The sequence below is a fragment of the Rhinolophus hipposideros genome (genome assembly GCF_964194185.1).
Source record: "Rhinolophus hipposideros genome assembly, chromosome: 7".
In the NCBI taxonomy this organism is placed as follows: domain Eukaryota; kingdom Metazoa; phylum Chordata; class Mammalia; order Chiroptera; family Rhinolophidae; genus Rhinolophus; species Rhinolophus hipposideros.
The window spans coordinates 94485517-94500745 of NC_138053.1; the positions used below are offsets into that span (position 1 = coordinate 94485517).

At 44.4% G+C, this 15229-nt stretch overlaps 2 protein-coding genes across 4 annotated transcripts in view; both read right to left on the reverse strand.

The window, feature by feature from the left end:
* The window catches only part of ROPN1L (rhophilin associated tail protein 1 like), a 34355-nt gene extending 28552 nt beyond the window's left edge, over nucleotides 1-5803 (reverse strand). Inside the window, exons 1-4 of one of the 3 annotated variants that reach the window (XR_013993650.1) lie at nucleotides 5642-5781; nucleotides 5238-5409; nucleotides 1793-1916; nucleotides 443-604 (exon numbers count right to left, since the gene is read on the reverse strand). Coding sequence is in view for 2 of the 3 variants with exons in the window: in XM_081053793.1 (XP_080909919.1) it covers nucleotides 443-604; nucleotides 1793-1916; nucleotides 5238-5368 (417 nt within the window). In the remaining variant the exon portion in view is untranslated. Of the gene's footprint in view, nucleotides 1-442; nucleotides 605-1792; nucleotides 1917-5237; nucleotides 5410-5524; nucleotides 5542-5641 lie in introns of those variants that run through there. The other 2 variants (XM_081053793.1, XM_081053794.1) reach the window with 2 other exon arrangements.
* Nucleotides 5804-12347: 6544 nt separating this feature from the next.
* MARCHF6 (membrane associated ring-CH-type finger 6) overlaps nucleotides 12348-15229 on the reverse strand; it is a 61604-nt gene continuing 58722 nt past the window's right edge. Inside the window, exon 26 of the mRNA XM_081054204.1 lies at nucleotides 12348-14356. Within this exon, the coding sequence (XP_080910330.1) occupies nucleotides 14266-14356 (91 nt within the window). The 3' untranslated portion in view covers nucleotides 12348-14265. The remainder of the gene's footprint in view (nucleotides 14357-15229) is intronic.

Sequence of the window (15229 nt, forward strand, 5' to 3'; positions counted from 1 at the left end):
TGCTTGGGTCATTCTTTAACATCATCAAAGCTGGACTGTCTCTGTTAGTCACTAAGAATAGATTTTAACTAAAGTATGAAATATATGTTATGCCCCTTCCGGCAGATTAAGAAAACAGATATTATCCATTTGCCAAATGATGGGCAGTTTAATGAAAAGTCATTGATTAATTCTCTTTTAAAACCTAAATATATTTTAATAGTATCCATAATTTTATGTACTGTCAACACTTTTTAAATTGAGGTATACATAAGTAACTTCTGTAAAATAAAATAACCATAAGCCTGATAATATAACAGGCATCTGAAAAAAAAATGTGCTTTTCTGTGACAAAGTTACTAAAGTAACGAAAGTGTTTCCTTCAGTTCCTGAAATACCTAAATTTTTTCAGGCAGGCCTATGATTACATAGAATTATCGATATGCTACTTCTAGGTACGTACCCCGCCAAGCATGCTACATCCAAGAGCTAAAAACTTTATCCACTCCATTTTGTATTCACAAGGGTCCAGCTGCAAGACAGCTCTGAAGTTTTCTACTGGCAGGCACAAATTTTTCCATTTCTGCTCAAGGTCGGCTAATTCCACATATTGCTTGTGGCCACACTGTTTAGGAAACACAATATGATACAATGCATATAGGTTTAAAAAGCCCATGAAATAATGTCAGGCTGAATCCTTAAACATATGCCAAGTACCCCACCCCCTGCAAGGTCAGGTGAACTCTGAGTTCATGAGCCAGGTACCCCTGGGGAGGGAAGGGGCGATGAGGGGCACACCGGGAAGGAGAGGGGTGGTGAGCTAGATATCGACATTTCACTTCTTAAATAAGGACTCTGAAGCAAATATGGCAAAAATACAATGGGCATGCTGATGGTATACGATTCTCTATTGTCTGTCTCAACTATTTCCCAGTAAAAAAATTAACTTCAATAAATAAAAACATTTAAAATCCAACCCCGTACACCTGTGAACAGTTAAAATGGGAGAAATCTTAAAACTGAAAATAAATGTATTCTTTCTCCGATTTTAAAACAATCTGTGAAAATGGATAACTTCTGCCATCGGCCGGCAGTATTCATGTGAAAAGGTTTGAGCAACGGTAGCATGTGTTTTCCTAGGTTCCCCTTTTAATGGTTATTCGTTTTCACTTAAAATAGCCATAGAAAAATCCTATTTTCAGACGTCAACATATCCTGCATAGAAGCACAGTACCTCAAAATGCATAATGGGGACCAGTCACTTTAAACATCAAGCTCATACCACTGGTGCCGTTTTTAGCAATAAGACCCAATCCTAATGCGAGACGGTGGGTTGGAGGACGAACCTGTTGGGGCAGCACCAGGCCCAGGCTCTCTGGAGGGTCGGAGGCCAGATGCCCAAGGGAGATACAGCTTTCCGATGATCATTTTCTCAGCATATACACAGCTTTCATAAACACGTATTTCAAGAAGGGACTTACAACTCCCATGTCTAAAATATCATACTTTCATACTGTCATGAGACTTTTTTGTTTTTAGTCTAGTAGCCTCTAAACATCTTAATTTGGTATTTAAAAGAAATTACATTTCACTTTTCTGCAGCCTAATCATGCATAGCTACTTTGGGTTCTGTAAACTAGAGAAAGGCACTGGATGCAACAGATTCCTCTTTGAATGAACCTTGAAGGTTGGTTGCAGGGAAAGCGGACCTGCAAGGACTTTCCAGGGTGATCCTGGAGGTTTCTGTCAGGCAGTAAGCAGGCGGCTGGGCTTTATCTCAGGTTCACTGGAGATCACGTAAGCCCTCTCCTACCTGCTTGTGCAAAACTTTAAGCAGTCCTTGAGTGAGGCCTGTGTCTGTTTTCTGAGTGGCCACAGGCATTTCAATTCGGTCCTTTACAGGAAGTGGATCTCCTCTTGACAGAGCTGAAAAATATCTGACAGCAACAGCCATCACAGAAGGCATTAATATACAAAACCCAATCGATTAATAATTAAAGTGCTTTCTTAAAGGACCCCTGAGCGTGACAGACATTAGGGAGGAGGGAGAGCTCTAGAGTCTAAAGGCCTGAGTCAGGTCCCGTTCTACCCACTTAACCCTTTCTGCTGCCTCAGTATGTCCGTCTGCAAAGTGGGGACAACAGTCCCTGTCCTGGGGCTCCTCCAAGCACTGAATGGACAAAATGCACGCTGTTCTTATCAAGCAAATGCCATGGGTGGTCCTGAAATGCTGCCAGAGGAGCTGAAGGATACGGGCCTCAGGGACCCAAGGGCAATGTCATGGTCCAATCATTTCACTCTGGCAGCTGGGGTTTGTCTTGCCTTTTCTGGGCCTGGTGGCTTTTGCAGGGGCTTCATTCCAAGCATCTCTGCAATGTTAACATGCCAGGATCAGGGAATGGGCAGCACCACTCCACTAAGTCAGATACCACCCCTCCTCCACCCTTCATTGCTCCCGCCTGGGTTGTGTGTTTTTTTGTTTTGGTTTGGTTTGGTTTTAGTATTGTTCCCTTGATTGTTCCTTTCTAGACCCCAGATGTTGTTGCTTACACTGGGGGCACAGAAATGGTTTGAGGCAACAAGTCAAGAGGGGGCACACCCTGGCCTCTGGCTGGTGGGGAGTGGGAGCAGGTGCCAGACACAGTGTTCTGCAAAACTCACTCCCCTCGGGCACACGTGCCAGAGGTGGCCGGCTGCTCGGACTAACACCACCACAAGAAACAACATACCCAGGCAAAGGGACAGCACATCATCCACGAGGGCCACAGGTAATCATTTAAGACAAGTAATTAGAAACATCTCTGAATATGTAACAAAACGTACATAGGTATTTGACAGGCTAAAAGAAACTTCATGTCTCATCCCCTCAAATTCGACTTTGCTTTCATGCTTTTAAGACAACTCCGGCCATATTTTGTTAACTTAATGGTTTGAGGGAGAGTCAAAACGCAGGCAGCAGTGAGACAAATGAGGAGGACCCGAAGATGGAAAGTGCCAGGCTGAAAGATGGGTGCTTAGTTTTGCCACAGTGTTCCTAATTATTTCATGGACTGTATTCCTCATAACCCATCACCATGGTTGATACAGCCTGTAGAGCAGGGGTTCTCAACGGTGGGCAATTTGGGTTCTGCCCCTTCCCGTGAAGGCACTGGCAGTTTCCAGAGACATTCTGGGTGTCACACCAGGGTGGATGGTGCTGCTGGCATCTAGTGGGTACAGGCCAGGACGCTGCTGAGGAGCCTACAAGGCACAGGACATCGCCACACCCCGACCGCCCCCCACGCGCCACCCAAACAATTGTCCCAACCAGAGTCAGTTGAGCAGAGGCTGAGACAGCCTGTATTACTGGCAACACTGCCTGTGTTACACTCTGCTGGCTCCCTGAAGGCACATGTGAGCAAAGGCACTTCCGCCATAACGCACGACGCACAGCTGCCCAAGGGCATCATAAGGCACAGTGCCCAGCGGAGGACACAGCAGAGGACACAGGCTCGGAAGGGAGGCCGACTCGCCGCTGTCCCCTGAAGGCCTCCTTTGGACAGAACGCTACCCTGAACGTCTCCTTGGGTTTTCACAGCAGAATTACCGCCAAATGCATCCTGGTTTTCTGCTTTGTTTTCAGTTTTTCTTTTTTCCTTCCTGACGCCATTTCCTCTTCCTGGAATACCCTCTGCCTTATGTTAACCCCAATCTCTGCCTACAAAATCTTTCAAAGACTATAATTTACCCTCTTCTGAGCAACATCTCGATTCTGTTCTGAGACAGTTGGCATACACCCCCGGCTTAAGGAATTGGTTTTTTTCCTCAACTCCAAAATCATTCTTGAGAGAAAGTAGTTGCATGGAACATTCAGAAAGTTCTCGATTAAGCCTTTTAAATGAAAGTGAAGCTTAAAATAGTTGTCTCTCAAGTGTTACCACATATAATGTTCCAAGAAAAAAACAAGGTAAAATCTTGGAATGTTTTGTAGAGTGCAAAGAAACTCTTACATGTCCTAACTATCTATTTAGGCTTGAATAATGGTTAAAACCAGAGGCCCTAATTTTGGGGGGAAGAACCCTGAGAGAATATTTCAAAAGCAACTGACAGAAGGGTTTGCCAGAAGGCAAAGCACTGCATGAATAAGTAGCCTCGTGTGGTAGATTCAGTGAGGGCCCCAGGGACACCCAGGTCGTCTTCTGGAACTCATGGAACCCGTGGATCTTATTTTGAATGGTAATAGGGAGTTAGCCCATTATGTAAGGATTTTGAGATGGGAAAATCATCCTGGAATACCTGGCTGGGGCCTACACGCCATCACAGTGTCCTTAGAACAGGAAGGTAGGGGCACTAGACGATACCACCCCACTGGCTTTAACGATGGAGGAAGGGGCCATGAACCCAACAGCACAAGGAATGCAGCTCTAGAAGAGGGAAACGGCAAGGAAATGGATCGGATTCTCCCTAGAACTGCCAGAGAGAGCGCAAAGCTCTGCCAACCACTTGACTTGAGCCTCGCGACACCGATTTTGGACTTTGGGCCACCAGAACTGAAACAGAGTACACGTCTGTTGTTTTAAGCCATCAAGTTGTGGGGTTTTGTTGCCGCAGTCACGGGACACGGATTTGCCTTGGTTATACAGTTTAGAGAAGATCAGTGAAACCTGACACGGTTGTTACCAACATTTTAGTTCAATTTAGACTGATTCTTGTAATCATAAAAGGAAGCTTCTAAGTCTGTTTATTGAACAAGGGCAAAGGGCTTTCCCGTAAAATCAGCAGGGTTTATTTTAATGGCCCTAAGGCCTGTCGACTTGGAGCTTTAGAACTATGAGTGCCTGGACCCGGTGAAGGCATATGCGCGGTGAACCAAGCTGGGGGAGGCAGGCGGATGGCACCCAGCGCCCGTCCTAATAAACTCGGCCAGTTCCTCCCCTGGGCGCACTCCCCTGGGAGCAGGCACAGGGACGTGAGTCCTCCTACTGAAAATCACTTTGCAAGAGCAGGGACTGTAATGGTTTGCTTTTACACCACGACGCAGGGACTTTATACCCAACGCAACTGCTCCCTAGGTTTTAGTCTGTCCCCAGAAACAGCCCCCCCCCCACCATGGAGTCGTCGCCGGTCTGTAGGTGGGCGAGCGTTTTGCAGTAACGTCGGGTCCCCGGGTCGGTGGACCCGGACGCGTGCTCCGTCCTGCGGGGCGGACACCCGCGGCGTGACGCGCCAGCCCCGCCCGCCCGGCCCGCGCGTGGGGCCCGGCCCCGCCCGGCGCTCACCCCGCCGACCACTGCAGCACGTCGGCCGGCTGCGTGCGGATGGCAGCCTTGGTGAACTGCTTCAGGAGGTCGGGCAGCTCCGGGGGGATGCGGATCTGCTGCGCGCAGAAGAGCGTGTCGGGCGGCGGCATCGCTCTCCAAGGCCAGGGACAGGCTGCGGGGCCACGGCGTGCTGCGGGCGGGAGGGGGCGCGTGGGCTTCGGGACGGCCCCCCCGCCGCCCCCCCCAGGTCTGGGGACGCGCCCGGGACCGGAGTTTGGGGCGGGCCGGGGGCCGGGGGCGCTTACCTGGGGGCTGCTCCGCGGGCTCCGCGGAGAATGGGGCCGCCCCCCCCCCCGCCCCCCGGGTCTGGGGACGCGCCCGGGACCGGAGTTTGGGGCGGGCCGGGGGCCGGGGGCGCTTACCTGGGGGCTGCTCCGCGGGCTCCTCGGAGAATGGGGCCGCCCTCCCCGCGTAGCCGCAGCGGGGACCTAGCGCCTCGGGGCCTCACGCCGCCCCCACTGTTACGCGGCGGTTTCCCGGCAACCGGGACGCGCGCCCCGCCCCCAGCCTCGCGCACGCGCCTCGGGCCCCCGGGGGCTGTCTCCAGTGGGCGTCCCGGAGGCCACGCGCGCGTGCCGCGGCTTTGGAGACGCACACCCCCCCAGCACACACACCCCCCTTTGTCCCGGGTAGTTTAGGGCTGCGGGAGCGAGCGCTTCCCTTAGAACAGGCCTTGGGGCGGCTTTCCCACTGTGGCTTGGGAGTGGCGAATTCGCGAAGGAGCACCCTTGTCCTCGCTTCGGCGACCTTCGGGACGAGGTGACAGGCGGGAAGCCGTTCAGCCACGGCGCTGACCCGCGCCCCTGGCCCGCACACACGGCTCCCGTCGCTCCGTGGTTCCCTAGCGAGCTCCCTCGCAGATCCGAGTTGTAAAAGCCACTTGGACTGTGCGGAGTTTTCGGCTAAAAAGATTCTATGTAACTTGTCTTCCTAAGGCAGATAGGGTGGTTTGGCCAATTTGATTGGGTACAGGAGAAAACAAGCCACCTCCTCTGATACAGTAGCGTTGGGTGGAAGAAACTGTTTCATTCTGGTGGATGCTGACAGCGGGGCAGCGTGCAAGGTGAGAGCCCTGCTTAGGGAGCATCCTAGCGGGGGGGGGGGGGGGGGGGCAACTGCCTTAACACCCGCCTCCCCCTTGCTCCCCTCTAGACAAGATGGAAAGCTGGAGGGGCCTGTGACAAGCCCTCCTTCCCTCCTGAGGCATCAGGCCCCAACCATGACTCCACCACGTAGGCAACTCACCCACCAAAGGAAGATACACACATTTCCAAATTCACAGCAGTAACAAAAACTGAAAAGTCACTAATTTGATGCAACGGGAAAACAAGGAATCTCATACACCGATGAGAGAGGCGTTGAGTACACATTAGTACATTTTGGTGGCAAGATGGCACTTTAAATACTTTCAGTGACTTAGCAATCTTACTTCTAGGGATTTATCCTACAGAAATACTAGCTGAGTATATAAAATATGGACAAAAATGTTTATTATAGCATATAATAAAATGGGTTAACCATCAGAAAACTTGAGTCTTACCTCACAATGAAATAGAATTTAAAGATGGGGTAGCTACTTTTGTACTGACATAAAAGATGTCCATGAAGTACAAACTGAAAGAAAGCGGCCGGTAGGGCAGTCTGTGGAGCAGCCCCCCTATATGGGGGTGCAAGGGTCTGTGAACGTGTTTATGCAGCGCTGTCTGGACGCATGTGCTAAACGCCTGACAGTGGTTAGGTTACCTCTGCAGAATGGCACAAGGCTTCCAGGTTGCATTTTAACCACATGTATGTTATTTTCATTCCAATTCATTTATTTACTTAACAATATTTACTGAATGTCAAATATGTCCCAAGGACTGTTCTGGAACACAGTACTAATCCTCAAAGTTTTTTAAAAGCATCTCTGGAGCTTACATCCAAGTAAGGGAAAACACACAAATATCTATAAGATAGGCAAACCCTATAGAATGTTAGTATGAAAGAAAAATACAAAAGGCAGAATGCTCCAGTAGCTACCATTTTAGATAAGCCTCACTTAGAATGACACTTCAGTAAAGAATGAGGTTGGAGAAAGCCTGGAAGAAGAACATTAAGACAGCAAACAGCAAGTGCAAAGGCCCTGAGGTCTAGAGGCTGCCTGGAGCACAGTAAACACAGGGTGTCAGTCGGAGAGGGTGTGAACTTGTGAAAACTTCCATTCTGATCGTTTCTATCTTCTCAGTGAAATAGGAATAAAAGTTATCAGCCAAACATGAGGAAGGGGGAGAAGAAAGTGGCACTTTGAGGAAAGAAGGTATGAACTGGTCTATTAGAAAGCCTGTATGAACACAGTATTGCTTTTTAAAATTGAGATGTAATTAACATGCCAATAAATTGCACAAATTTAAAGTGTACAATTTGGTAAGTTTTGACTTATGCACGTCAAACCAGAACCCCATCAAGATAATGAACACATCCAACACCCCCATATCTTCATACCCCTTTGAAATTCCTCAAGTCCCTCCTCTCCATCCCTCACCCCACTGATCTTTCTACAGATTTCTGTGGCTTACTTTGTATTTTCCAGAATTTTATATAAATGAAAGCATACAGTTTTGTCTACTTTCACCCAGCATAATTATTTTAAGATTTGTCCATGTTGCATATACCAATAGTTAATTGCTTTTTATTGCTAAGCACTATTTCATTGTACGGATAATCATTTGTCCATTCACCAGTTGATGGGCACATGGGTTGTCTCCAGCTTTGGGCTATTACAAACAAAGCTACTATCAACACATACACAAATCTTCATATGGACTTATGCTTTCTTTTCTCTTGGTAAATAACTGGGAGTGGTAAGTACCTTTTAAGAAATGTCCAACTATTTTCCAAAGTAGTTGTACCATTTTACATTCTCTCCAGCAGTCTGAGAGTTCCCGCTCTTCCACACTCACCAACATGGTATTTTTAATTTTAGCCTTTCTAATAGATATGTGGTGGTATTGCACTGTGGTTTTAATGTGCATTTTCCTATTGTAATGACTAATGATGAACAGCTTCTCATGTGCGTACTTGCCACCTGTCGATCACCTTTAGTGTGTTTACATTCTTTGCCCATTTTTTGAATCACCAAATAGGTTTTCTTACTATTGCATTTTGAGACTTCTTTATTCTAAATGCAAATTCTTTATCAGAAATGATTTGGAAATATTTTCTGCCACTCCATGGCTTGTCTTTTTGTTCTCTAAATATGTTATTTCAAAGAGCAGATGTTTTCCATTTTGATGAAGTCCAATTCGTCAAATTTTTCTTCTATGGATTGTGCTTTTGGGGTTGTATCTAATCTAAACCAGTACCTAACGCAAGGCTGAACATTTTCCTGGTTTTTTTCTAGATATTATACAGTTTGGAGTTTTACATTTAGGACTATAATCCATTTTGAGTTAATTTTTGCATATGTTGAGACATGGATCAATTTTTTTTTTTTTTTTTTAGAGAATTTATCCTAGCTTTCTTTTTTTCTCTCTTTAAACTTTTATTTATTTTAAGTGCGTTCTTCCAGGACACATCAACTCCAAGTCAAATAGTTGTTTCAATCTAGCTGAGGAGGGCGCAGCTCACAGTGGCCCATGTGGGGATGGAACCGGCAACCTTGGTGTTAAGAACACTGCGCTTTAACCAACTGAGCTAACCGGCCTCCCCCGAGACATGGATCAATTTTTAATTTTGCATCAGGATGTCCAATTGTTCCAGCAGCATTTGTTTGACTTTTTCACCTTTGACAAAAGCCATATATGTCCATATACATGTGGGTTATTTCTGGGCTCTCTGTTCTGCTCCATCAGACCAATGGATCTGTGCAGCCAGCAGGATTAATGTTTCCTCAAAGAACAGAGGAGTAATGAATGGGGTTCCTGGCACAAAACTTCTTGCTCCAAAGAAGAGTTACTGAACAAACGTGGAGAAGCAAAAAGACATGATACTGTTACATACGTAAAAGGAAGAAATTTCAAAAAGACGGATATGTAAAATGGTGCAAAAAGAGATCTCCATCCAGGTTACTAGCTGTTGACATATGGACAGTTTTAGTTATGGGGCTGAGTGGAAGTAGTCTGAAGGAGGTTGAAAGAGGAATTGTGGGGGTGTGGGGGGAGGGTGCCCATACGTACAAAATAGTAATTGAGGACGTACCTAGGTTATCACAGACTCCCCCCAAGTGGATCTTGTCTGTGTTCCTCGTGACATTTTATTCCTATCTCTAATAGAACATTTTGCTCATTTTCCTGTTCCTTCACACTCTAACGAGGCTCCTTGAAAGCAGACCCCATGCCTCATTTAACTATAGACCAAGTACAGTGCAGGAAATCAGACACCCAAAAAACATGGGGGAAGGAGAGAATGTTACCTCCTTAGAGCCTTAACCCACTTGTGATATCGGTTCTATATTTGCACCAAGAGGAGCTGCAAACTGCCAGGGGGGATGGAGTAACTAACAGCCACCTTCGGACATTCAGCATGCTATTTCCTTTGCTGTAAATTTTCAACTTCACAGATTAAAGATGCTCTATGGTTCAAATAGCACTTTGCCTCCCACCACTGCATTTAAAATATATAAAAATACACTTGATTTAAAAAGCATAGAAAAAACTGAACCTAGAAACAACAATTGGAAACAAAGGATCTCTTTACACAGGCCACTTAGGAGGAAAAAATCCTCATGCACTCACTTCCTTTTCCTCCGAGACATGGTCAATTACATCACATGGATTTGCTTGGCTTCACTCTATTGAAGTATCCACCTTATGGAGCTCTGAGGCTGGGGTCCTGTAGCAGAGGAAGAGGTGGGGGGCACAAGATGAGGGAAATGGGGGCAGAGAAGGGGAGGGACGTGTCCTCTCATTTTACATTTATACTTAGAAAGGAGGGCCTGTAATCACACGTAACCTCAATAAATTCTTTTTCTTACATATTAATGTTTAAAAATATCTGGATTATCTGCCTATGCTGACTGATAACGCACATTTCTGTGATTCTGAAGCAATCTTGCAATAAAGCAAAAACCAACCAAAAAAAACTAGGCTACAACTAACATTCACTTTATTCGATTTTGTTCTCTCAACTCACAAGGCAACAACCAACCACATAAAAGGGAGCACTTTAGTGTTTGAGTGTGTGTGTGTGTGTGTGTGTGTTTATATACACACATAACATTGGTCTGGGAATATCTAAGGCGTTTGCTTACTGGAAAATTGACATCCCAAATAACTATGGATTCTATGTAGCTTCTACAGCAGTCACGTCTAGGCTCATAGTCATTACACGTTCATTTCAGGTACTATATTACTTTCATGACCACAAAACGAACCACTCAATATGAAACAGACGGGAATGAAAATAGATACAGACTGTCTTAACTTTATGTTGTATTAATGCTGAGATGTTGTCAGGGGTTATTTGAAAGGATCCCTTTCTCAGGACAACTGTTTTAAAAAACGACACAGGAAAGTAAAAAGGTTGAAGGGGAAACATCTGATTAAGGGCGCATATTATGTAAAGACATACAAGAAAGCTCCAGGAAGGAAGTTAGAGAATCTCCACAAGTGAGGCTTTTAATAATACTTCAGTAATAGGACATTTTACTTTTGTCTTTTCTTGATTGTAATTGAATAGGTAACATTCTAAAGGAGAATTTTAAACATAATCATTTAATTTTACAATGTGAAAAAACTATCGCAGTAAGTAGAGAGCTTAAAATACTGAATCTTGAAAATAAGAAAAAGTAGCTAACTTGTAAAGTTTAAGAAAGTGCACGTTTGAATGGCTTGAGCTTAGAGTTGAGCTGCCGGTGGGCGGCCGGTTGACTCAGTAGTTAGAGCACAGTGCTCGTAACACCATGTCGGTTCGATTCCCACATGGGCCAGTGAGCTGCTCCCTCCACAACTAGATTGAAAACAAACGACGACTTAACTTGGAGCTGAGCTGTGGCCCCCACAACTAGATTGAAAACAATGACTTCATGGGGAACTGATGGGTCCTGAAAAAAAAACCCTGTCCCCCAATAAAAAATTTTTTTAAAAAAAAGAGATGTTTATATACTGGCGCTAGCTAGCTACTGTGTGTGTGTGTGTAAATGCAATACAATGTAGAAATGTCCAGTACTCCTTTGTATTGTTTTAAAAAGTCATCAATTCAACCTACATTTAAGAATTACACTTTTAATAATGGCATTGTGCAAATACAGAAATGACATATCTAAGATCAAATCATTTGAGAAAAAGTTATTCTCTATTACTTGAATAAGAGGAAGAAAAAACACAAGACAAGAATCCACAGTAATAAGTTATATTAAATGTTGAAATAAAAATTACTGTTTACATCTGGAATTGAGATGTCCAATCCCCACTGTTTCTCCAGGGAACTAACAGGGAAGACCACCTAAAAACACAGAGCTTTTTTAAAGCTAGCGATACACAAACTTCACATTGGCATTTTTCTTCAGTTTTCATCTCAACTATTAGTACTTAATAGTTTAAAAATCAAACATAATTTGCTAAAAATGAACAACTGCACATCTCATACTATGATCATTTGGTAACTGGTCATGTTAATCTAAACCTAAATGTTGATTTGTCTTCAACTTATAAACAGTAAAAATAAAGCAAAAAGGTCTTTGCTAATTAACTTTTCCTTGAAGACTGTTTTAGCCCAATGTAAAATGAAGCAAAACAACACTATTATTATTTTTTTTTTAATTCTACATGAAGGGCAGCAATACTAACACTTTCTGAACTAGAGATTTTAAATATTTATAAGACCGTTGGTTAATAAAATCTTGATGCTACCCAAGTAAATAGTATGCCAGCAGATGCTTTCCTTAGGGAATTATTCATAAAAACAACAGGACAAAGCACAACTGGAAAACAGGGGAAATCATTACGTAAGACAGGATCAAGTTATCTGCAAGTGAGATGAAGGGCAACATTTTGGCCATTTATATATATATATATATATATATGCATATATATATGCATATATATATATATATATATTTTTTACAAAACATCTGATAAGATTTAAAATTTTGTAGAACAACAATTTTTAATCTTTTGCATCCTCTGCCTCTGTCTTTCTGGTAAAACAGATAAATGTGTTCCAATGACTTTTTATATAAGATCTACAAATTCCCTGAAAAAATTTTTTAAAAACCTAAATAGATATAGTCAAGTTATATGCCCAATTTGAGAGTATGTTTCTCCCAAAGAGAATAATTTATATAGACGTATGCCATGACAGGTGGCATTACATTTTAAAATACTCCTAATTTTTTACAGTTGGACTAAATTTCCAAGTGAAGGTAGGGCTTGCAAAAACCTTGTTTCAATACAAGAGAAAGGCCTACTACAAAGGGCCAAAAAGTGTAACACTGAATCCTATGTCAAGCTTTTATTTGATACTGATGTTTTAAAATATATTTTAAAGTAATCAACATTTTGGGATAACTCATTGAACTATAAAACAACCACAATATGCTGCTTTGATTTTAGTAGCATATGTTTGGCTGACTTTCATGTTTAAAAAATCTTCAGATTTGAGTTTATAAGTTTTAATACTGCATGGAAATCCTTGTACGGTTTCTGAAGACCTATTTTCTCCGAGAACCTTTAGGTTATCACTAAGGGACATACGCTACCCTTGTAATATACCGTTGCCATAAATACCTGGATGGTGTGTCCAACCGTTCTAGGTCTCTAAAGTTCTAACTTGAAGCTTTGGTTGTAAGGACAAACCAAGTTTGTAAGGGTTCAGTTCTCTGAGATTTTACAGGGTGTAAAACGCATTCTGCACTCTTATGTTAAAAGGCCAGCTCAGCCAGGTTCCTTTTGGACGAATGTATCAAGTTGGTTTTATTTGTAGTTTTATTCTGTAAACAAAAAGCTTTGGAAACTTTGGGATTTACTCATGGAAAAGCTGATCCTCACACTACCCAGAAGGACGAGGTGTTCTCACCAGACTCTTCTAATGCTGTCAATCTAAGACCACAAACCACAGCTACATTTAGTGAATATCTCAGTATGTTCTACTTCCAGTAAGATGCAGTGTCATTGGTGACATTATTCTGTAAGACTTACGCTGCTCCTGCATGACTTTTGGCCACTGCTACCAAAAAGGAAAAAAGATAGCTGTGTGTAGGAAAAAGGGAGGTGGGGGGGACTAATGAAAATCTTTTAGACTTTTTTCCCTCTAAGTATAGGCATGCCCCCAACAAGCACAAACACCCAACTCCCAATGTTCATCACTAGGAATATTAAATTATCAAAATTAAAAATAATTTCCTCACTAGCACAAGATACTATACAATATTACAAACACAGACACATGAAAAAAATCAGGCAGTAAAAAATGTACAACAGCTTTGGTGTTATACAAAACAACTTCCAGAAATGACTGACAGTGAAGCACAAAGTTCATGTTTTCTTACCACAGACACTCCACTGCTGGCTTCTATTTGTCTCCTTTTCTGTTCTTGGTAAGGGCTCAACAGCCAAGACAGACAGAACATACAGTTTACTTAGTAAGAACTGCTAGGGACACATGACACTGTGTCCCAGGACGTCGTTACAAGTGTCGCCTCTGCACTGTGGTTCTGCGGCACGTTTCCTGTCAAGATCACAGCAGGTCCAAAATAAAGTGACAACTAGATTTAATAAATTAATATACATTTGTTTAAAGATGTACAATGCACATTCTGTTTAATCCAAGGCTTGGGGGTATCCAGGAGCTCCTATTTACACATGTACAGACCTCAGGCAGCAGCGAGGTCAGAAGGTGCGGAAGGGCAGCAGAGCTGAAAGGGCTGCTCTCCGAATGCTGAGAACACAAGTCAAATACATTTAACTTAAAAACAAGGCTGGGAGATCACCGGGGGGAATCTCCAAAGAGAGAAGTCCACAAAAAAGGACACGGAGAGGCAAGGGGAAGGTCAGGTGGCTGAGACAGCACTTTATTCTTGGGACGACTGTGGAGGTGGTGCAGATGTGCCTTGTTTGCCCGATTTCCGTTCATAGTTCACGAGGCGCTGGCCCACGAGGTACCTGGGTTGTAAAAGGAGGTGGTTACTCTCTTGTATGATCCTACATATGAAAACACTCTTCCTATGAGCAGCGGTGACACTGGTTTTAGAATGCACATCAGATCACTTCACTTCCTCTTAAAACCGTTCCATGGTTAGGCAGGCAGAAGGGGAGTCTAGAATGGACACCTACAAAAGGCGCGAAAGCGGCACTTACAGCAAGGAAGGCCGGGGAGGGGGGGAGGGGAAGCACATGAGCAGCAAAGGTCACAAGGCCTCGGCTGTGTGCAGTGTCTGCAGGTTAGGGCTTCTCGTGAACTCAGACACTCAGAGGCCCGAGGAAGGCAAGGCAGAGCAAGCTTATGCCGGGATTTACCGGGATGGACTGTATTTTATGAAACAGCCTAGTGGACAGATCTGAAGGAATGGTCTAGAAGAACATTATCAGAAAGCTGGGAAGACAGGACCTATCCTACCCTTTTCAGTCGGACCTGAACAGCTCTAGTTCTAGAGAAAAGGGGAAACCAAAGGACAATGATTTCAGTGAGGTCAAAGAGAGAGACGGCAGAGGAGTGTTTACAAGTGAGCAAGGTAGGGGTCATGGTCCAAGAACAGAATATGAAGGGCTCCGAACTCAGGGGGTGTGATGACACGGTCAGGGCAAAGAACGCAGGACCGCAGGAACAGAGACAGATGTCACTGTGGCTGAAGTGACAAGACTGAAGGTCGGCCCCCAGGACACCCGGATCCCATGACAACGGCAGGAGTTGCAAAGGAAAAGCAGTGACGTGCCTCACGAAACAGGGGGAATGGCCTGGAGCTTGACCCCTGGAGGACAGTGGGTGACAAAGCCGATGGCAGGGAGCTGGAGGAGATCGGGGCCCGGGGTGCCTCG